Consider the following 24,184-nt stretch of genomic DNA (forward strand, 5'->3'; position numbering starts at 1 on the left):
ATAAACTAACCCATTTCTATGCCAGTATCATGCCATTTTTACAACACGACAGCCTTCAGACTTGGAAAATATTTTCACCAACCCTACATCTGACAAAGGGCTAATATCCAAAATATACAAAGAACTCAAGAAATTAAACACCACCAAACCAATTTATGCAATTGAAAAATGGGATACAGAGCTAAACAGCGAGTTCTCAACAGAGGAACATCGAATGCCAAGAAACATCTAAAGAAATGCTCAGCTTAGTTATCTGTGAAATGCAAATCAAAATGAGTCTGAGATTGCATCTACACCTACCAGAATGGCTAAGATGGAAAACTCAAGTGACAGCACATGCTGGCGAGGATGTGGAGAAAGGGGAACACTCCTCCATTGCTGGTAGGAATGAAAACTTGTACAACCACTTCCGGAATCAAACTGGTGCTTTCTCAGAACATTGGGACTAGTGCTACTACAAGACTCAGCTATACCACCCCTGGGCATATACTAGAAAGATGCTCCACCATACAATAAGGACATTTGCTCAACTATGTTCATAGAAGCTTTATTTGTACTAGTCAGAATCTGGAAACAACCTAGATGTCCCTCAACTGAAGAATGGCTAAAGAAACTGTGGTACATCTACACAGCGGAATACCACTCAGCTATTACAAACAAGGAAATCTTGAAATTTGCAGGCAAATGGATGGAACTAGAAATGATCATCCTGATTGAGGTAACCCAGACCCAGAAAGATACACATGGTATATACTCACTTATAAGTGGATATTAGCCCAACATAGATGTCCTCTGAGAGACTCAACGCAGCGGGGGATTGGGACAGATGCTGGGACTCACTGCTGGACTCCAGGGGAGAGTGGTACAGAAGAGGTGGGGGATGAATGGACCCGGAGAGTTCAGGGGCCCCACAAGGAGACCATCAAGGCTGGCAGATCTGGACCCAGGGGACCTACACAAACTGTTGCAGCAGCCCAGGACAATGCATGCAGTGAACCTAGACCCCCTGTTCAGATCTAGCCAGTGGGCAGCTCATTCTCCATGGCTATAGGGAGAGCGGGCACTGACTCTGACATGAACTCTGGCACCTCCAATTTGAACACTTCCCCCTTGCACTCAGAGGAAGGCTATCTGGATGAGGCCTGATAGGCTGTGGTCAGATGGAGGGGGAGGAGGTTCTCTTCTGTCAGAGATCTATGGGAGGGGAATAGGGCGGAAGAGGGGGGAAGGTGGGATTAGGAAGATACAAGTGAGGGGATAACAATCAGGATGTAATATGAATAAATTACAATAGATTTTTTTAAAAGGAAAAATTAAAAACTAATAGGCAATGTAAACTTCTCATAAAATAATGTATAAAGAAAAGAGTCATGAGTTAAGTGTGAGAAAGGTAAATTTATTCTATAGAAGCAGAAGGTGGTGGGACAAGAAGACGTCAGAGCTTTCACCACAAGAAGGACACTATACTTGTGCTTGGAAAGGTACATGGACAACTTCCTTTCTCTTCCTATGACAGCAGTGTTTGTTCTCACGCAGGGTGAAGGGAGAACATGGTGCACTCCAATGAGCCACACCGTTTACAAATGGCAGAAAGATTTTAAGACAAAATCTCCCTACGTAGCATTGGCTGGCATGGAACTTGCTATGTGGGCCAGACCTGGAGCTCAGAGATCTGCCTGCCTCTGTCTCCCAAGTTCTGGGATGAAAGACGTTTGGCGCTACACCTAGCACACTTTGCAATTTTTATAGAATTTTATTGTATATACCTTTACCTAAGGTTGGAAGTGTTTCTGACGGTAGCGAAGTTGTTCTAATAGGCTGATCCTATAATTTAACTAATTTACATCATCATGTAGTGTGTGTGTGTGTGTGTGTGTGTGTGTGTGAGAGAGAGAGAGGTGTGTGTGTGTGTGTGTGTGTGTGTGTGTGTGAGAGAGAGAGAGAGAGAGGTGTGTGTGTGTGTGTGTGTGAGAGAGAGAGAGAGAGAGAGAGAGAGAGAGAGAGAGAGAGAGAGAGAGGGAAAGTATGTGTATATATGTAAGACATATATATGTTTAATCTAAAAAATTAAACTACATTTCATCAAAGATGACTCCTAAAGCATGACCACTTAGTGAGAACAGAGAGGTTGCTGTTGCTTCCAGTAACCTCCTTTGTGTTTTCTCAACCTTAAAATGAAGTGGCAACCCAGAAGCCCCACATGTGTGACAGGAGGATCTTGGCTGTGGTCAGCACAGCACAGGAAACACTGAGACCAGGCAGACGGTCTGCAGGCCACAGCACCCACCAAAGTGCTACAGTAAATGAGAGACGTGTTGGCGACACATTCTGCCGCGTGCTTGTTGGCCCAAGCTTAGGTTACTTGTCAACACCAGCAGCACGTTGTCTTATCTGATGGATCAGTGCACAGCGTGAGTGTTGGGAGCAATTTTATGCCTTTTTTTTTTTTTTGGTCTAAGTTCTACATAAAGCTCTTTATACTGTGATGTAGCGTCATCTCAATGCTTTGTAGTCTCAGAGCCCTAGGGCAAGTAGTGCGCTTCAGGGGGAATCTAAGAGCCTGAAGCTTCAGGAGGAATCTAAGGGCCTGAAGCTTCAGGGGGAATTTAAGAGCCTGAAGAGCCGCCTGCTCTGAGCTTGAATAATGCTAACTTTGGTGGGAGTTTCCAAAGGAGAAAATGAAAGTAATCCCTCCTCACTTGTGGCTCCTCGGAATGTCGCCTGGTGCTGGAGAAGATCTGCGTTCCTCCCCTTTGCACTTGGGTGCTTTGCCAAGTGCCCCGTTACTATCATAGCCCATTTGCTTGAAGAATGTTAACGCAGTAATCTCTCAGACATATGTATCTTTGTGTGAAAAAGGAAAGAAAACCAAATTCATTTTCTTCATGATTAATGCATTTGTCAAATTCTTTCCAAGAAAAGAAAATTAATTTATTGTGTTTTTTATGAATGCAAATTAAAGCTATGAAACTATTACGGTAAAACTTACCAATTTTTTTTTTTTTTAGAAATTGAAACTAAGTGATTTAATGTTAATGAAAGGAGCTATATTCAAACACAAATTTTAATAACTTGGGTAGAAAGAAAATCTTAGACTTCCTGAGACTTTCCTTACACAAGACTCTTGTAACTTGAACATAAAGCCATTAAAATGTAGTTTACTATGGTAGAGATTGTATTAATTATTTTGTGTAAAAGTCTGAAAGTTCTGAACAAGTGTTTGTCTTGGTGCAGTCTGGGACGAGGAGCCATCTACCGCTTAGCTGATGCAGGGGCTCAGTCTGCCTTAGCTGCCGGTCTCTGATGCAGGGTCTCAGTCTGCCGCTTAGCTGCTGGTCTCTGATGCAGGGGCTCAGTCTGCCTTAGCTGCCGGTCTCTGATGCAGGGGCTCAGTCTGCCGCTTAGCTGCCGGTCTCTGATGCAGGGGCTCAGTCTGCCGCTTAGCTGCCGGTCTCTGATGCAGGGGCTCAGTCAGCCTTAGCTGCTGCTGTTTTCTTTTCTTTTCATTCCCATTGTTGGCACAGTCTGATAAAAACCAGAAAGGACACAAATTTTTCTAAACTAGGAAATAATTTTGCTCACATTCCTGTTGGTAAATACCAAAATGTGACTATTCACTTAATAAACTGTTAGCAACTGTTGATTTATAGAGCCCAGTCTAATTGTGTGTGTGTGTGTGTGTGTGTGTGTGTGTGTGTGTGTGTGTGTGTGTGTGTGCGTGAGAGAGAGAGAGAGAGAGAGAGGGAGAGAGAGAGAGCATCCTGTTTTTATTAGGAGATTTTGGCGGTGGGGGTTCGAGTCAGGGTTTCTCTGTGTAACCTTGGCTGTCCTGTACTCACTTTGTAGACCAGGCTGGCCTCAAACTCACAGAGATCCTCCTGCCTCTGCCTCCGGGGTGCTGGGACTACAGGTGCACGTGACTGTGCCTGGCGAAGGAGAATAGTATTTTAAGATTGCTTTCTGAAGTGGTTTTCCATCACTGTGCTGAGGTAACAAGACGAGGCCTGTCGGCATGTTGTGGTCTTGGACACTGAGCAAACCTGGCTTTGAACACTTGGACTGAGGAAGTTGAGAGAATCCGAAGCAGTGTCTCCTCCCTGCTGTTTGCACGTCACGGTCATGTTTATCTTGGTTTTCACAAGGGGAGAATGTTGACGTTGACAAGCTGTAGAAATGATTTATGTTTATACTCAGAATGGAAAATTAAAGAGAGGCGATAAGTTTGGCTTAACTTCTTTATTCACAGAAATTTAGAAGGCTATAACAATCCTTTTAATACTAAATTTACACTGGTCACTGGTTCCAGAGGTTGAAGTTAACACGCGTTTCTCTCTGGGAGGTAACTGGGAATAAGTCCTGAGTCCTTTGGCACACCCTGTCTCATTTCTGTGGCAGGCCGAAGGCTGGCAAATAAAACAGGAAACAGGAAAATTAAAACTGAATCACGGCCCAAATCTTCCTGAGCCAGGCAGGCTGAGGGCAGGAGGAGCCATGCCTGCGCACGTCAAGGAGTGCAGCTCCCTCAGCCTTGCTCCCTCTGGTGCTGGTCAGTGCGAGGTATTACTGCAGGAGATTGCAGGCTTCAGGGAAATAATGCGTGCCATATTTTTTGCACCCACTTTTTAGTTTCTATCTTGGCTGTATCAGCTCCCTCAAAATGTCAACAGGGATTAGACAGCATTGTGGGTAATTAATATGAACTTTTATCTCAAAGCTAATTTTGAGTAATACTGGAACAAAACATATGTCAATATGTTAAAGACGGGAAGTTGAGCAGATTGCTTTTATGTTTAAAAAAAATGCATCTTTTTTTCCCAGTTCACCTCACTTTTCAAATGCCAATCCAATATGATAAATGTTTTAGAAAGGTTAAGTAACCTGTAAAGGAAACAGCATTTGGAGTCCGGTGGGTGGCTCCTAAATCCTTCTGTGGAGATAGCAGAATTCTCTCCTGACAAAGCACTGATCCTTTCAGGAGTGCAGGCGGCATCTTCTCTAGACACGCCCTCTGAGGGTGGGACTACTTCACACCTGAGCTCTCCAGAACCGTTGGAGGTTCTTTCAGTCTTGTGGCTCGTTGGTCAGTCAAGAATTTGTCTCCATCTCATTCTCCCAGGACTTGACCAGAGAAATAAAACCATGTGGTTTGCTCTTTCCATCTCTAAGAAAGTAACAGGGACCAGGTGTAATTGCCTGGAGTGTGTGCTCGCAGGGCCCTGCTTCCAGTTGATTATAATGATGTCCAGTGCAGCAGAGAGGGCGAAGGGACCATTGATACTAGCTGCTAGCAACCTCCCTTCCACGCTGTTTTGTAAATATGTTTGTAAGCAAAAATTTTAATCTGCTTTTTCTCACTTTAATACTAGAAAGTTTGTGTTTAAAACTATGAAACCAAATCTGATAACAGTTTTCAGAGCCTGATAGTGTCATACTTCTGTTAAGTTTTCTTTTCTTAGGCGCAGTGCCTCTAAAAGGTAATATTAAGTTTTGGTTCTTTGTTAAAATTATTTTGCCCTCTAATTATGAGAATGTATCCACCATTGTGCCAGTGTCAGTCAGAGGCTGAACTGGCCCCTTGCCCAGGCCTGGGAGCAAGCCCAGTCTGAAAACCCTCTATGGAGTGCAACTCAGAGCCTCCCCTTCTCATCGGCTATCCATCACAGGCACTTTTCTTTACTGACCTGAAAGTGTTCCTCCAATCTGGTGCCAGCTGAGGCACTTACTGAAGTAGGTACCTGGCATCCAAGGTGAATGTGCCTCATAAAGAGGGCAGACTATCCGACGCTCCACAAATGGCATTTGGGCTCTCTGTTCTTCCCAGCCAGCATTCTGGAGTGACACATGCCACCAGGATGCAAGCCTTCGGCCAACACTTAACTCATTTCATTGATTCTTTGTGAGGAGTGTGCGGCACATAGAGTCTCTTCTGGAGGAGAGCTCGCCAGTGACAGCAAGTCCTCAGCAGGGATTTGAACCTCCGGCCTGAGAACCTGCTTCATGTGTGGGCACAAACACTGGGCAGTGTTTATCCCTCTGAGTATCCAAAGGTTCCAAATCAAAGCCAGATCCTCAGTGATTCACACCTGAAAGGTCCCCACCAGTGCTGACTCTGTGACACCTCTCAACTCATAGCTGCCCAAAGGCCACTTTAATTGTTCTCGAGGGCAAAGAGTAAGAAAATAATACTTTTTTTTTTTTCATCTGGAGGGTCAGTGTTTATGAGATATACACAGTAAGATGCTTAAAACTGCTTCAGGGGATGAAAGTTTCGTTTCTCCATGCTCTGTTAGGCTGAAGGGCAGTCTTCGTGTGCAGTCACTAGGAGAGCACATGCCAGCAGGTCCTTCTGGCTTCTCAGACAAGGTTCAGGCTCAAATGTCTGTTTTGAGAAATGGACATCCAGCTCTGCTGTTCTCTCCAGCAAAGGAGGTTTGTCAAGGACCAGTTGTCTATAGACTCCTCAGCTTCTGTTAAAAGTGCCCCTGGCCTGTAAGTTATCTGTGATAATTGTTGGGAAGGTCTAAGCAATTTATAATAATATTGATGGGGAAACCGTGATTACTTTTCATAGTTTCCCTCCCATTTTATCCAAATGGGTGAAAGTGAAGATTTGCACAATTTTACTTCCTTCCCATGTTGGCCATGATGTAAATTTCAGGTAGAGGCCACAAGTATGCTTGGGAGACTAAAAAAAAAAAAATGCAGTTTCTTATAATAGTATCTTGACTTTAAACACATAGCTGTGTGTTGTTTCATCAGACTCAATGAGGCAGTCTTTTAAAACACTGGTGCAGTGCCCATCTCTCGTGATACTGTCGCCTCCCTGGTGCAGTGCCCATCTCTCGTGATACTGTCACCTCCCTGGTGCAGTGCCCATCTCTCGTGATACTGTCACCTCCCTGGTGCAGTGCCCATCTCTCGTGATACTGTCACCTCCCTGGTGCAGTGCCCATCTCTCGTGATACTGTCACTTCCCCGGCTGTTAGCTTTCGTTTTAAATTGTAGATGAAGCTGTGAGCTGAACCAGTTCAGCAGAAAACACCTGTGTAGGCTCTAACTTTTGTGCAAACCTCTGAGAGAGAACATGAGAGGCGAAGTGAAGGGATCCAGCAGGAGACCAGAGCCTGTGTGGGACTGCCAGGCAGGGTCTATAATATCAGCAGGGGCTCCAGGGACATTTAGGGAGAGCTGTTGCTGGGGCTTTGACACCAAGCCAATGTGGCAGCTGTTCCTGGTTTTTGTCAACCTTGTACACACAGCCACAGGCACTGAAACCTGTTGGGCTGTGACATGGACCAGGAGAATGCGAGCCCGAGGCTCCTCCTGCAGCCTCCCTGCATGGCTGACGGTGGCCTGGCCCTTGGGGTGGGCACTAGAACTGGGAAGCACAGCGACATTTGCAGGATCATCACCCCCTCCCCCAGGTCACCCTTGTTGACAGCTTTGCTGATGCTCTATCCCTCCTCCTGTGCCCACCCTGTCCCGACACTGCCCCCAGCAGCATCCGGAAACTGAGACTTCTGGTCACTGTTCACTTCTCTAGCAGTACATGGCCCTGTGATGCTGTCCTCCTCCTTCACAGCCTGTGACACTGTTCTCCTCCTTCACAGCCTGTGACACTGTCCTTCTCCCTCACAGCCTGTGACACTGTTCTCCTCCTTCACAGCCTGTGACACTGTCCTCCTCCTTCACAGCCTGTGACACTGTCCTCCTCCTTCACAGCCTGTGACACTGTCCTCCTCCTTCACGGCCTGTGACGCTATTCTTCTCCTTCAGTGTTGATTGATTATTTTTCTAAGGGAAACATTGGGGTGTACAGACCTGATAGAAAACATATTCCCAATCAAAAAGAAAGACAAAGCTATAATAAATGTAAAGAATTAGAAAACCAAACTAAACAAACCAAACAGCAAAAGCCCCAAAGGGAGACTCAGCCAGTTCCGTGGCCATTGCTCACACCTAAGCCTAAGCATAAGTTCAAAACACACAGAACACACACACACAGTCCTGGTCCTCAACTCACAAGACCAAATGTCCACTTCTAGACAAGTACTTGAACCCACCAGTCCCCTGGCTTCTTGGTGACACTGTGGCCCATTCTGTTGCCACATAATATAGCATTGTGAGGAAACAGGGACACTTGCTAGTGACCTCCTGAAGAGAAACAGCTGAAGTGGCACATTTGAAGAGCCAGAAGGAACCTTAGCAGTGCTCAGCTCTAACTTCTTCCCAAGAGAAGTGTTGCTGGGGATGGTCAAAGAAAAAAAAAAAAAAAATAGAAGCCACAAACTCAGCTAGCTTAGAGTTGCCATGGAATGTGGGGGCTACTCACTGCAAACGGACTCAAGACCCATGGGGTGGGGGCTAGTCCTTAGGGAGCCTTCCCTCATGCCTCCCTCGTGCTCCTGTCCTCTGCATGCCAGCCCTTCTCTTACCCCGCCCCCCCTTTCCCTTCTGTGGCCTCCTCCCCTGCAATGCAGAGCAGCAGACTCCCTGCCAGACCTGAGTCTGGCCCAGCCCAGCAGCGAAGGAGCTGTACCTGCCCATGGCATTGAAAGACCTTTTCTGGCCCAGTGTGAATCAAGAGCCAGACCCATTGCACCCTCTGCCCCATTCCTGCCTGCAAGTGTCGATGCCATGTGAGACACAAAGGCTGCTTCTCTCCCCATCGAGCGTCTGCTTCTCTCCCCATCGAGCGTCTTGCCCTCGGCCAGGAGCACCTTCCAAGGCAAGGACAAATTTTGATATGCTGAGCTGCTCATAGTTTAGACACTAAACAACAAGGCTGGTGTGGTTCAGCATACAAAGTCTTCAGATCCACCTATGCACACAGCCCCTTCCACACCTGTGTACCCTGAAAGACAGGCCCCTGAGGTGTTCCCCAGCTCACTACAATGCGTGCATCTTAGGGCACAGAGCCTAGCTGACTGCTTTCTGCCGCATGTGCCACACAGTGTTCGGATGCGTAGACGTCCAAGCCAGAAACCCAGCAGTGGTGTCTGGGTCCGTCCAGTCTTCACTGCTCACAGTTGTCTCCCCGAATGCCTACTCCGTGTGCCCCGTTTCCTGCTCAGCACCGCTGCTCCTCACGTTACCTGCATCATGCCCTCCACACACGTTGATAGCCTGACTTGTACTGTCACTCGATTTGCATGCATTGGTACAATAACGTGCATGCGGTCCTTAGGGTGATGCCCGGCTTGTTCCAAACGTTTGATCACTGGCAGCAGAATGCTGTTTGTGCGCCATTGTTGTTTCGGCCCTCAATACCAGTGACGGTACTGAACGCCTCTAGCCATACCGATTTCACCTCCCCCAGTGCTCGCTTTGCTTTTTCTCCTGGCTCAAAAATCTGCACTTGATGCCGACATTCAGGCCACACATTCCTTCCTTTGCCTGCAAAGCCAGCAGAGCTGGACTCCCATGATCCTGGCCTGGGTCTGGCATTCAGGTCCCTGCACCCCACCAGCTGCGTGGACTCTGCTTCCCTCTGGCCCTCTGTGAAGCCAGGACAGGAATAGCTTCATGACCCACTTCAACCGAGTGGTCCTGAGGACGATCCTAGAGGACGAATGAAAAGGTGTGTTCTCACCGAGGAATCGCAGGACACTCGCTAGTCTGACTGGAATCAATCTAAGCAGCGCTCTCTCTATGGGAGGCCACTGCTGTGCCAGTATCAGTGATCTTGGCTACTTTCTTGGTCTCTACTGCATGGGCAGCACACACAACTCATGCAAGTCCTCACAAGCACTGTTGGCTGTTGTCTCCCCAATGTCACCATGAGAGCTGAGTCCAGAATCAGCTTGCTGTCATGCTGTCTCAGCAGGTGCTGTCTGTGAGTCTTCCAGGCTCTTTCCGTGTGTTCTCACCCTTATCTGGCATTCCAACTCACAGTGATTATGAATGAAGAATGAATGAATGAATGAATGAATGAATGAATAAGTGAATACTACCAAAAGACAGCATTGCACTTATATAGTTCCCAGTGCTTTCCCTATTTCTTCCTATGTGACTTGAGGCGTTTCCTATGAAGGTGGCGGCGGTGGTGATGACAAGGACAATGACGATGATGATGGTGACTGACATTTCTTTTATTTTGGAGATAATATCATTTTCCCTTTATTTTTCCTCACTTCAAACCCCATATACCCGTCCTCTTTTTAAGTGTTGCAGCACGCATGCATGTATGTGCATATATATTACTAAATATGACCTGCCCCATCTAAATAATGTTACTGAGTGTTTTCAGGGCTGACAATCTGGTATTAGAAAAGCAAGGTTCTCTTTCCGGGGAAGACTGTGTCTCCCACTTGGCATTCCATAGTTGCCTGCACTTCTCTGTGGAGGGCTGAGGCCTCAGGGTCTTTCCCACATCCCCTCTGGCCCTCCTGCTGTCCTTGTCCAGCCCGTGATGTTGGTAAGACTTCATGGATTTGGCTTGTGACATTGCTGGGAGACACAGTCTCACAATAAGGTTCATACAGCCTCGCTGCCCCTCTTGTGCAGTGGCCACTGAGCTGTAGGTGCAGCCGTGTGCTGCAGCTGTGTCCGCTGGGACTGGGCTCCACACTTCGCATCACGACTGACTGTGCTTTTCTGTATGGTCCCCATCTGTTGCAGAGAGAAGTGTCCTTGATGCGGGGTGAGGACTGTGCACCTATGGGCACGAGGGCACATATTTAGAATGTACTCAGGGACTGTGCTGGTTTAGTGGAGCGTGGTTGTGGTTTCTCCCCCTAGATACATGCCTTCCCTGGGTTTGTTGAGCAAGTCTTAAGTCCAGTTAGAAAGCTATTGGCCATGGCCAAGATGTCCTTGCCACTATTTATTTCACTCTGGTGGTTATGACGCCCTGCTGGTCACTGTTGCATTTGGAAGCACTGTAGCTCTGTGAGGCCTCTTGGTTGCTCCCTCTTGCGGAAGCTTGCGTGGTGCCATCTGGTAGCATGAAAGCTAGTCCTCAGGGAGGAGGCACTAGTTCAGAAAGCTGACATTTTTGAAGTCTTAGGTACCAACCACTCAGAAAAGTCCTTTGTACACACTCTTCACCAGACTCAGGTGCCAAGCGTTGCCAGATCTCTTAAATCTTGCTGTCTTACTTGTCACTTGGGGACAAGAACAGGTCCATGGACAGCAGCCATTCAAGAAATGCTTCCCATGGAGTGACTTGCTCTTCAGATAACCTTTTGCTCTTTAGGAGCTGGGAGGTTTTGAGGCATTTGTAGTCTACGGATCAACTCTGAGTAATGCCTTACAACTCACAAAGCATTCTTGCACACATAATCTCATTTAGTTGAGAAACAAGACAATACAATTTCTCTATACAATGGAAAATAAAATATGGCCAATTTTACAATATTGCCATTTTTTAATTTCTCAACTAGTGGTAAACACTCTGAAGTGACGAATGATTCATCTTAAAACAAGGAAATATTATATATTAGAATTTTTGTTTTGCTTGGAGTTTTCGTATCGTCGTTTTGAGACAGAATCTTATTATGTAGTCTAGACTGACCTCAACTCACAATGCTCCTGCCTCAGCTCCCAGAGTGCTGCACAGAAAAGGAAGTCTCAGTTGCGCTCCAAATTTACTTGCCCAGCTTGGAAAGCTTGGTGTGGTAGTGTCTGGGTTTTGTACACATCATGACTCTAAAAGTAAAAATTATATAAAAGAGCCAAGTAAAATTTCCTATAATGCAATTAAAATTAGAACTGATGAGATATTGATGTAGCCCCACTTGCTAAGTATCATGGGAATTCACTTTAAATCATGATTTGAAACAGCACACTCCAGCCAATGACGAATCAGATCACAAGGCGCCAAGCACATGCTCCATAGTGTTACAGGGTAGCGGGTCGGGTGTCTGTGGAGGTCCTCACTGTTACAGGGTAGCGGGTCTGGTGTCTGTGGAGCCCCGCAGTGTTACAGGGTAGTGGGTCGGGTGTCTGTGGAGCCCCGCAGTGTTACAGGGTAGCGGGTCTGGTGTCTGTGGAGCCCCGCAGTGTTACAGGGTAGTAGGTCGGGTGTCTGTGGAGCCCCGCAGTGTTACAGGGTAGTGGGTCGGGTGTCTGTGGAGCCCTGCAGTGTTACAGGGTAGCGGGTCGGGTGTCTGTGGAGCCCTGCAGTGTTACAGGGTAGCGGGTCTGGTGTCTGTTGAGCCCCGCAGTGTTACAGGGTAGCGGGTCTGGTGTCTGTGGAGCCCCGCAGTGTTACAGGGTAGTAGGTCGGGTGTCTGTGGAGCCCCGCAGTGTTACAGGGTAGCAGGTCTGGTGTCTGTGGAGGCCCACAGTGTTACAGGGTAGCAGGTCTGGTGTCTGTGGAGCCCCGCAGTGTTACAGGGTAGCAGGTCGGGTGTCTGTGGAGCCCCGCAGTGTTACAGGGTAGCGGGTCGGGTGTCTGTGGAGCCCCGCAGTGTTACAGGGTAGCGGGTCGGGTGTCTGTGGAGCTCCGCATGTTAGTGGGTTGGGTGTCTATGGAATCTATAGTATTGCATTGTCTATAGTTCAAACACTGTGTCTTTAAGTGACATTGCACAGCGATGTCATGTGCTAAAGGCCAAGTGAAACTTCATAAACAGAACACAAAGACCACCTGTGTTTAAACACTGGCATCTGTGGCCATCAGTGACTTTTGGTAGATGAGGAGAAACATTTCTTTAAGTCTTGGACAAGGATTACTGATCCACTTGTCATCCCAGTGTCTGGAGTACTTGAAGTATTTCAGTTCTTATTCAACAATGCAGCCTTTGGAGTTTTGCCTAATAATGACCTCACTTGTGCTAGCCTTCCAGCAGATACGCTGAAATGGAAATGCATATTTTCTAATTATGCACCCAGCCACGGCCGAATATTGGCAAGCAGGGCCATGCAGAATGTTCAATCGAGTCTGCACAATGGCGAGAGTATGTGTGACGTCACGGTTTCCCAAAGTCACTTTCTTAATCATGTGAAGGGTCGCCCAGGCTCCGATCACAAGTGTGTCGCTATACAGAATCAGAAGGAAAACATTTAAACATCCCAGCATGATATTTCCATTTAAATCTGATTACAGTGAAATAAAACTGTAGCCATTAAAGGTTTAGAAGAACTACAAATACAAGCCGTAAAAGAAGACAGATAGTAAATGGGGTGATAAAACATTTCAGCAGGGCATACAGTTTATAGCCCTCATTCTGTCTTCCTGAGGCCGACTGTGCAATTCACTACACACCCCGCACCGTTCTCTGAACTCCACATAAACCTGCAATTAACCTTTCACGCCTAATGAAGCTGTTTTCCTGGAAAATTAAAATATATAGTGGCACTTGCTTTTACACAGACTTGAGAGGAAAACGTTTCAAAATGAGTGAATTTTCCAAGGTTTCCATTCAAACGTAAAATGGAAGTGCGACGTCTGTGTGTGACGTTGGAATGCTCTTTCCAAGGCAGTTTCGTTTGATGTGCAAATATTTTATTACTGTACTTATTAATTGTTCTGCATAATTGTAAAGAAACACACATCAGTAGTTTTATGATCAGACTGTTCCTGCCAGCATCTCCTGTTACCACTTCTCTTCCGTTGGGGAAAACCATGATTTACCACCAATAGCTACCTCCTGGTGACCATGGGTTACCACCAATAGCTACCTCCTGATAACCATGGGTTACCACCAATAGCTACCTCCTGATGGCCATGGTTTTACCACCAATAGCTACCTCCTGGTAACCATGGTTTACCACCAATAGCTACCTCCTGGTGACCATGGGTTACCACCAATAGCTACCTCCTGATAACCATGGGTTACCACCAATAGCTACCTCCTGATGGCCATGGTTTTACCACCAATAGCTACCTCCTGGTGACCATGGTTTACCACCAATAGCTACCTCCTGATAACTATGGTTTACCACCAATAGCTACCTCCTGATGGCCATGGCTTTACCACCAACACCTCCTGGTGTGTCTCCAGGCTTAGAAGGCGTGCGTGGATGCCAGTTAGAGTTTGATTATTAGCTACTTCTGTTCCGTTCTGTTCGGACATGTTTGCGGGCGCTTACGGAGAGGTGGCATTGTCTAATCTCAGGCAGCAGGTATAGCTCAAGTTGCAGCTACGTCTAATCTTTGCACATTGCTCTACCCACTTACAAAAGAGCTGTGGTAACTTTTGGCACCCAACACTGTGGCTGCCAAACCAAACCATTTGCTGAGAGAGAATCTTACGAAGGCTTCCACTTCTTTACAGCTTGTGCCCGCCTGGGTGACCCAGGGCAACACACAGGAAATGCCAGGAAGTCACGGGCGACGGGGAAACAGAAGATGGGCTTGCTTATACATGTGGCTCCCAGCAAGAATTTAAGTGATCTGTCCAGTGTCTGGTGTTTAAGAATTAGAAGTACAAAGAGCTAAGGCATACAGTAAATATTTAAACCCTAGCATTTTTTATTGACTCTATGAGTATATATTGCTGTACATTCTGCTAGCCCGCAGTGCTGGCGTGTCACCATGACATGGTAAATGAAATTCTTTTAGACCACCAGTCTAAAATAATGAATTGTTCCCACAGCTAATTGTATTGCCTTGATAACAAGAAACTATTGGAGGCCTAGAGAACACAATAAGTGGGTTTCATCAGTGATTTGTGTCATGTTTTGAAAAATGATCTTCTGGAATGACCTGATTTTAATGGAACTCTAGTGACGATCAGCACATGCCACTGTGCAGGGTTCAGTGGCTTACTTCTTCCTCATACAGGGCAGATGGTCACCCCAGGAAAGGCCCAGACAGGGAGAAGCTCCAGGCCAGGAGATAGCGGATGCAGCAGGCCAGCGCTCAGAACCATTTCCGGGTGACTTTGTTGGTGTGTGTGTTGTTTTAAAATACAGAGGGGATCTCAGGCGGCTCACCCATTTCTTCATTGTGGACCCGCATCTGCAGCACAAACACATGCGAAGGCTGTATTTCAAGACTTTGCCATTGGAAGGGACTCAGTCACCTTCAGGAAGACTTGCCTCAGGCTGCGGTGTGGGAGGCAGTTAGGGGGCAGGAGGGAGGTGGTCAAGCCTGCACTGGAGCTGCAGAGAGGCTAACTGGAAGTGAGGTGTCCTGGGCAGCTGGTCAGGGTGAACGGTTCTTTTTCCCAGTTGTCCTATCTTGGAGGTGAAGACACAGTCATTGGTGGACATTGTGAGCAGTCCGAGTTCTCACCAGTCTGGTCTGCTGCTTGCTGCACCTTACAGCTCACAGGCTGGTTTTCTGCATAGGCAGCTGGTGACAGGCCTGAGCCATTTCTATTTAGGGTCTGGATATTGTCTGTTTGTTCAGTCTGTCCCCTGAAAGTCCTTAGGGGATGGGTGGAGGATCACAGTCCTCCTTTAAAAGCTAATAAATTGGATTCTCTTTTTGTCATTTAATAAAAGCAGGTTCTTTTAAATAACAAAGTATGACAAAGCCTGAAGCTAAAGGTCAGGCCTCCCACAGCCACGTGTTCCCTACCCAGTTTGGGAAGATGGGGTGAGGAGGGGGTATTCCTATCTTCCTCACTTTTGTAGGCACATGGGACAAAGACTTGGCAACTCCTGGTTTGTTCTGGTGATTATAAGTTTTTACCATACATCAAAAAGGAAGAAATGAAAAATTAGAACTAGAATCCTTACATTTGACTATGAGCTTTGTGCTGTTCATAATGACGGGTTCTATACTCCTGATGGGGCGCAGGCCGTGAGACCGGGAGAGGGAGCTGAGGGACACTGCTTCCCTCTGAACGAATGTGTCACTTAACCAATGCAAGACGTGAAAGTGACCCCGAGCATCTGTCTTCTGTACTTACATAGGGTAGACACCTAAGTAACACCATCCAGAGGATGTCCGCAGTCCGCAGCAGGCTTGCTGCTGTTCAGAAAGGGCCTAACCACAGCTAATTGTTCATTTGCATAGGAAAGCACAAAAAAGCTGTCTACTTAAAAGTAAGCATGATTTTCAATCTTATTTGTTTTTAACTGAAATATTGTTTATGATTTTTCAGTTCACTGTGTAGCCAGGTAAACTGGGAGTGCTATGGGAGACACTGCTTTAATTAGGCTCTGGACTCTGGACCCCATAGACCGCCCCAGGTACAAAGTCGCCATGACAGTGAGTTAGCAGAGAATTTCCCACTGTGGCCTCTGAAGCTTCTTAACCTTCTTCCTGGGGACAAGTCCACTGCAAGGGACAACGCTTGGAGCTACACATAAATGAAAGTATTCTCTCAGAGCTCTGGCACGATTTCATATTTGGACATACATAGCAGTCATCAAAATCAGTGTGCATGAGTGCCCTGTGCCCTCTGCCCTCTGCCCTCTGCCCTCTGCCCGCAGGGGACAAGTCTGCATTACTCCTTGCCTTGGCTGTCTCTGGATAAGTCGGTGCCAGGAGTGGCCTAGCGGGAAGTTGTAAATTATCCCATAAGTATTTGCCAGGAGACGTGAGGACACTTGAGCTCTGCTCCATCTGAACGTCTAGTTAGCATAACCAAAGGCTATGATTTTTCAACTCAATTAAAGCCCTTCACACCCATGAAGTAAAGACACGGCCTATCTACTGTGAGCAAACCCCCAGCACAGCAATGACACTTCAGGAATTCACATGTGCCTGTCATAGGGTGTGAGCCTGTGTCAGGGTGATGCCACCATTCTGAAGGTGGTTGCTGTAAACTGCAGTTCCTTCTCTGTCTAGCCTTGGTCGCCCTCCCACCGGCACCTACTGTCCCCAGATGCCCAGGGGACAGCTCCCTTCCAGGCAGAGCGTGCCTAGTCGTGAGCTCTGCATGCCTTCTCTCGCCCTGCTTCCCTGTGCAGAAACGCTCTCTTCCCTCTTCCTTCAGCATCTCAAGCTGGGCCTTAGGTCGCCAACCCCACAGCTCCTTGTTCGTCTTTCAGCTTCACATGCTTAGGTGGGTTGAAGACGACCAGAATCTACTTTGAGGGGACCCAGTGAGCTCTGATGCGGGTCATTTGGGCTAGATGACCTTTGTCTGCAGGTTGTCCTTTGTCCCATGGTCCTATTTATTTCTGTTCAGAAAGCCCTGAGTTCTGCTCTTGCCAGGTCAGATTTGAAATATATATAAAATAACTGGACCCAGAAGAAGGAAATGACTCAGTAGCATCTTGTGAGGGACAATACGCAATTAAAGATCTTCCTTGGGAAGCAGCCCGGTACAGTGCCCGTGAAGACGGAAGGACTGGGTCAGCTCACCTCGAAATCGCTTCTTCAAGACCTTGGGGCCCTTCTGTCTGGCCTTCGACAAGGCTGAGCAGTCCGGCTCTGTGGTGAAGGGGGGGGGATTGTAGAGTTTCTTTTGTTTTTCTCAAGAATTATAGGACTCTACAGAAGCAAAGTGGTGCTTGCTGGGAGGGAGAAGGATAACCTAGTGTCACACACGGGATGTTCAGGGCCAAGAAAACAATCTGATAACAACGTAGCAGCTCCATGGTATGCAAAAGGTGAAAGGTCACAGACCTGCAAACGGAAGCCACTGACCTCGAGTGATAATCTTGTACCGATGTTCAGTTTTCCCAGAAACTTAACTGTGATCCAGACTTCTTTTTAAAGGCACACCTAGTGAATTCTGTTTAGAGAAGCAAAAACAAAATACTGACCCTGAACAAACCTGAGTTCCAGCACAGAAATGGGGCGAGAAGTAGCATCAGCCGCTGGCTTCCGTGTTTTGTCACTCTCTGATTCGGTTGCCTGGTGTGGTGGTCAGTTAGCTTCTCATTCTCTCCTGTGTGGTGTTCACTGAGCAGCTCATGGCTGAATGCGTTGTCACTCCCCAAAGCCACCCCTGCCTGCCGCAGCTATCTCCATGTGAGTGTCTAAACGGCTTTCTTCTCTCCCTCCAGGCCTTGCTATTGCCAGCGCCCTGGTAGACATTTCGCAGCAGAAGCCTTCCGACAACAAAGACAAGCCTTCCGGAGTCCGCAACCGGAAGCACCTCTCCACGCGCCAAGGAACTTGTGTCTGAGAATGGGGACCGCGTGCATGCCATGTGCCGGTTTACTTCACAATGGCTTCCGTTAAAGCTGTTCTGTGGCCTTGGGTCTTACAGGGGATAGTGGCCTAGGACCCAGGGCCCAGGCACAGTTCCCTCTAAGTGGGCAATGTCCCAAGTGGGCCAGAGAGTGCCAGTGGGTTTTCTTCTCTAAATAACAGCATTGAGGCTCACAAGTGGTAAAGTCAGTTTTTATGGCTCTCTTAGGCTGAGAGCTAACATAACTTACTATGGAAAAAGATGTATATTGTTTCTTAACGCAGATGGAAATATGCAATTCATATAAATCAACTGTTTATATCCCAAGACTTTAAAGAAAGGAATTTTGTAATGTTTCAGTGATGAGAAATGTACAGTTTTGGCCTCATTAGCAATCTTAGGTTATTTGCATAGGAGTAGGAAATGGACAAATCATGGCAGCTGTAACTGCTGTTTTGTCTCATCATAATATGAAAGCTTTTACCTAGTAGGCTGCAGGTCATGTGCTTAATTCTGCACATGACTACGTGATGTCCAGAGTCGGTGTGGGAATACAGCGGTTTTCAACTAATGGGAGCAAGTCCAGAGTCTGTCTGGATGCGCGGGCACTGGCTGGCAGGAGCTTTGTTAGAATCCTGAGCATGGGGGACGTTCCTGAAATGGCAGACCATGGAAGAGGCTGCCTGGCAATCAGCAAACAGCCTCCAGTTCGACAACCCAAAGAGTCTCAAAACCGCCATTTCAATAGCAGAGCTTCTGGTCCGTGAGGTGATGCTTCAGTTGCCTGGGAACCAACCAGCCAGGCCAAAGTATACCTCTGAGTTTTCATAAGAAGGCGCCATTTTCTTCCGGATCTCTTCTCCATGCCAGATTTCATTTACCTCTTACAGGTGTTACGACATGTATTTTAAAGATAACACTTCCCAAGTTCCCTGTCCCTGACCTCTTCCTGCAGAACGCGAGCGGACAAGAGCTGTGTCCCGCTAGCATCAGCGAGAGCCCCATCTCTGACACAACCACACGGTGCTGGGAAAAGCCTACAGTGCAAGACAGCTTCACTGCTGCCATACTCAAACCATCGCTACTGACACAAAGCCCTGGATAGCAGCGGAAAGGAAAAACAAAGATGACAGCTCTCACATGGGATGGTTGGCCATTTGTGCCCTAATATCCACGGCAGTTCCCAAAAGCTTAGTCTACAGTGGCCGTGGTTGACTTCAGGGTGACTACAGGAGATATAAGAAAATGAACAAGATTCCCAAAGCTGCTGCATACTCTGTAGTTTTGTTTAATATGGAAGTCATATCTAATCAATGTTAAGTACTGTATGCATACTTTCATTTTTTTTTTTTTAATTCTGGAAGGTAATGACACTTTACAGTTAATGCCTAGTTACTTGCATGCCATGGTTGTACATGAACAGGATATGACCCTATTGCAATACTGAGTATTTATTTCAAATGCCATGTATACATAGCTTAATTTGACGAGAATCGAGTGTAGTGTGTAATAGAAATGACCACAGAACATGTAGCTGCATCTTATAAAACATAATTAGGTTGCATCTAACCATGACTGTCTTATTTTGATAACTAGCCTTCTGAATATAGTATATATCCTTATGTTGGCATGAGAGTTCTACTCTATTTTCCATGCACTCAAAATCAGATGAATTTGTAGAATAGTTTTAGTAATTTTCTCTACAGCCTGTGGGGTTTGGGTGGGGGAGGGGAGGATATTTTTTTCCCAGAAAACTAGTTGAGCTGAATTTGTAAATGTCTCCTAAAAAACACTCAAGTAATTTGGTCAACTTCTTTTGGACACTTTACATGTTGATTTTCCCATGAAATAATAAATTCGCAAAAACTGGTCACTACAAAGAAAGAGTTGTTTGGAAATAAAGCAAGTTGCTCAGTTCGTTCAGTGCCCAATAGCTGTTGCTAGAGGAAGCCTATGCAAGGAGGCGCCCCAGGCCCGTCCAGCACGGAGGCCCCGTCATCACAGCCCAGGCCCGTCGTCGCAGTCCAGCACAGAGGAGCCATCCAGTTTCATCATCCTCTGTGAATCCCACCGGGTTCTCAAAACTTGAAATTTTGAATTTTAGAAACTTAATGCAGTGTCACACACTACCGTTAGCTCTGTGGCCAATTATGGAGTATATGATCAGCTTATAAAGCTTTTTACTAAAAATAAAACTCTTCACCCCCAGGTGAAGTGAAACAAAAGCCCTCGCACTCTGTCTCTCCTCCTCCCTCTGCGCGTCCTCATGCCTTAAGTCTGAATGCTTGAAATTCAAATCACGTGTGTATGCAGATTCTTTCTGAGAAGTTAGAAGCTCAAATGACTGGTTCCCTTGAAAACTTTTCAGGCTGGGAAGGACTCCTCAGCGTGTAAGATCTCACTCGACCGAGGGTGAGCACTCCCAAGGTGCTGGAACGGAGTTCAAAGTCAACTTGGGAACATCACTTAGGCAACTAGAAAAGTCCTGGTGAGACACCGTGGGTGCCGGTGTGTATGTGTTGCTTTGGTAAATTTTAAGGAGAGTTAGGAGTCTCATAATTGCTTTAAAAGAGTGAAAAGCGAAGTTACTGATATGTGGAGAAGAAAAGCGATCTATAGTGTAGTGTATTGCTCGTGTGTGCGCCTGTGCACGTGAGTGTGTGCGCATGCATGCATGCCTGTGTATGTGTGTGTGTATGCGTGCATGCATGTGTGTGTGTGCACGCGCACTCGCATGCACATGCGCGCACATGGGCACATGTATGTGTATAGCCAGAAGTTGACATCAGGTATCTTCCTCAATCTCTGTTCATTTCATCATCTTACTCGACTTGCTCCAGTTTGCTTTTTGAGACAGGATCTCTCACTGAGTCTGGAGGTTGCCGGTTCATCTAGGCTGGGACCCTCTTGGGTTGAAGACAGGTCCTCAAGCGGGAAACCCTCGACCCACTGAGCCCTCTCCCAGCCCCGTCCTGTCCTAGTCAATAGGCAAACATTAATTAGAACATCCGTCCAACCAATTGCTGCATATTTAACCTCTTGCTTTCTTTGGGTATCAGTGAGACAGAGGTGCCGATGTGGCAGGCGTTGCCCCTGCCATGGCATCGCTGGTTATGTGGTGCTGGGGGCAGTTCTGAAGGCCCAGCCCTTCCACCTGTGAAGTAAAGGGGTTCCCCACTGCAGAGCTGCTGGCCTCCTTAGGCCCAGGCCAGGTCTGTCTTCCCACTTGACATATTTGTAGGCCCGTCTGTTCATTTGTATGCATCTTTTCACATCAAGTATGTTTGTTCAAAAGGGTGTCCCGTGCTTCTGGATTGTGGAGATTTCTAACCCTGCCTGACATTTGGAGTAGCACAAGTCTGGTTCTAAATCTGTGACTTCTTGGAGCCTTTCTCGCATGGCCCCTTGATGACGTCTAAACAGAGACAAGGCAGTGGGGCACAGATGAAGTTTTCCCTCAGTGCCCATGGAACTATTGAGGCGGCTTTTATGTCTAAAAGCTTCAGAGAGTGAGAACTGATTAGGGTCCACACGGCTCCACTTTTTCTTGCAAACCCCACTTGCTGCTCTGAGCCTGAGCTCAGGACCTGCGGATTACAAAGTCTCCACATAGGACAGATGCCTGCCTTCAGACCCAAGGACAGGGCGGCCTTGGGGGACAGACCTGCCTCTGCAGGTCCAGGGAGTTCTTGCAAGATTCATCCCTCTAATTCCAAACGCTTTGCATAATCTTCCAAGGAGTCCAGGTCACCTGGATGCTCTGCACTGGTTCTGCTTGTACACAGTTAACATTTTAGTTTTACCCAAATTATTAAATTAAGAATTATGATTGTAACTACATGTCTATATATGCACAGTGGGGTAAAAGATGGCTCCCTCTCATTGACATCTGTGGGGGCAAGATGCTGATACTGCCCAGCACTGGCAAGATTGAAGAGACTCTCTGGGGACTGGAGAGATGGCTCAGTGGTTAAGGGCACTGGCTGCTTTTCCACAGATCCTGATCTGATGCCCTCTTCTGGTCTGCAGCTATCCATGTAGATAGGGCACTCATACATAAAATAAACAAATCTGAAAGAGAGAGAGAGAGAGAGAGAGAGAGAGAGAGAGAGAGAGAGAGTGTGTTTCTGCTCCAAGCTTCCTAGAGTCTATTTTTATCCTAACACAATGACAATTTTATTTTAACTATTTGAAGGCTTTGAGAAAATTCCATCCGGGAATCACATTGAAATCAGTAAGTGCTAACATTAGATTTGAACTTGTGGCTTGGAAGGTCAGGACCTGTTATGTAAGTATATTAGACTCCAGCGGCCATTGTAACAAATGACTACCCACTCGAGTGAGCGGTTTTTCACAACAGGTACATAGTCTGGAGGCCACAGTGTAGTGCGAGCCGAGGGGCCGACGGCAAGCTGCTTGGCAAGTTTAGTTTGTTCTGAAGATGATAGGGAAGGGGCCAGGCCCCTTGAGGAGAGGACTTGGCCCGACTGGGCATGGCAGAGGAATGAAGAAAAGACAGACAGACAGACATACACACAGAAAAGCTGGGGTCACGTAGGCCATGCCCACTCTGACAGACAGGGTGGCTTACACAGCAACCTCAGTGGTGTAGTGTGGACGGCACTGTGGAGGGGTCTCTGCAGGCAGCAGGCTCAGGCTGTAAGCCTCCCGGGAGAAGCTGGGATCGCCACATTTGTATACACTGGACAGCTGTGTCATCCCTCTGAGCGTGACCTACGCAGGGAAGGCTTTGCCAGCTCGTGGGTCTGACACACTGTGCACATGGCTGTGCACATGTCAACAACACGCAGTTACTCAGGGCTTCCTCGGGTCCCCATAAGCTTCTAGTGGTGGGAAGTATTCTCTGTCTTATGGGAGCGTCTAGAGCAACCGTTCTTGGCCTTTGTGGGGTCACAAAGCCTTCGGTTCACAGGGGTCGCCGAAGGCCATCTGCATAGCAGACATTATGGTTGGGGGTCACCACAACCTGAGGAACTCGATCACAGGGTCTCAGCATTAGGACGGCTGAGAACCCCTAATGGCCTCTTCCCTCTTGTATGTATGAAGTCATGTGAGGAAGCAAAACCTGGAGCCATGGCAGCCATCTTGTGACCCAGAACAAACGTGACACTCACAGCTGACCCACTGAGGATGAGAAGCAGGGACACCTCCTCGGAAGCACCGTCACAACCCTGTGTGTGTGTGTGTGCCGTAGTGTGTGCATGTATGTGTGTATGTGCTGTATGCGCTGCAGTGTGTGTGTGTGTGTGTGTGTGTGTGTGTGCGTGTGTGCATGCTATGGTGTGGTGTGTGTGTGTATGCTGTGGTGTGTGTGTACGTGTGTATGTGTGCACACATATGCATGCTGTGGTGTGTATGTATGCCATGGTGTGTGTGTGTGTGTGTGTGTGTGTGTGCGCGCGAGTGCTGTGGTATGTGAGTGTGGAGGTGACAAGACAACTTGCAGGGTTGGTCCTTCCTTTCCATTCTGTAGGTCCTGGGGACTGAACTCAGGCAGCCAGGCTTGGTGGAGCCATCTTTACCCACTGGGACATTTCAACAGTCTGCATATTCTTTGGTGTTGTTGTTAAGTGAACTCTAAATTCCTTATGGTTATTCCTCTGTTGCTCAGGCTGTCCAATGTTGATAGCTAAATACACCCAAAGTGAAAAACAGACACAACAGAGATAAGGGACAGACAACTGGAGTTTGGTGCAATGCCAGAAGGACAGAGCACCCACCTGCCTTGACACTGGGGAGACTCTCAGCTAACCCTGCCATTCTGTGTGACCCCGTGTGGCAGGGGCAGGCGAGTGCAGGACAGGCAGCAAAATGAACACACAGGAAAAGAACGGAGTCTCTCCTGCCCGGGCTCCACCTAACAAGCTGAGCACTCCACGAGAAGCTTGTGCCTCACGAATGAGAATGAAGGCAGGCCCTCGGCAAATGCCGGCCGCGAGGGGTCTTGAGGTCCATGTAACATGTGCCTTTCCTCAGCACACTCGTCTACACCCACTCTCAGGAGTGTCTTTCTCTTCTTAATAAACCGTTTTTGTTTCTGTTACTTGGTGCCTCTGATACAATCTTTGTCTGGAGACCTGAGACCCTGGCAACTTTAGGTGGCACCACAGGACTTAGATGTGTGCTTATAGCAGCGATGGGCCCGTACTTCTCGTCCCCAACTTTGTGATAGCGTGAAA

At 47.3% G+C, this 24,184-nt stretch overlaps 1 protein-coding gene across 1 annotated transcript in view; it reads left to right on the top strand.

Annotated features, from left to right (window-relative positions):
• Positions 1-18,136, top strand: part of Atrnl1 (attractin like 1) — a 552,888-nt gene extending 534,752 nt beyond the window's left edge. The window contains exon 29 of the mRNA XM_051146856.1: positions 17,857-18,136. Coding sequence (XP_051002813.1) covers positions 17,857-17,978 — 122 coding nt within the window. The 3' untranslated portion in view covers positions 17,979-18,136. The remainder of the gene's footprint in view (positions 1-17,856) is intronic.
• Positions 18,137-24,184: the final 6,048 nt, after the last annotated feature.

Source organism: Acomys russatus, chromosome 5 (assembly GCF_903995435.1).
Source record: "Acomys russatus chromosome 5, mAcoRus1.1, whole genome shotgun sequence".
Classification (NCBI taxonomy): Eukaryota; Metazoa; Chordata; class Mammalia; order Rodentia; family Muridae; genus Acomys; species Acomys russatus.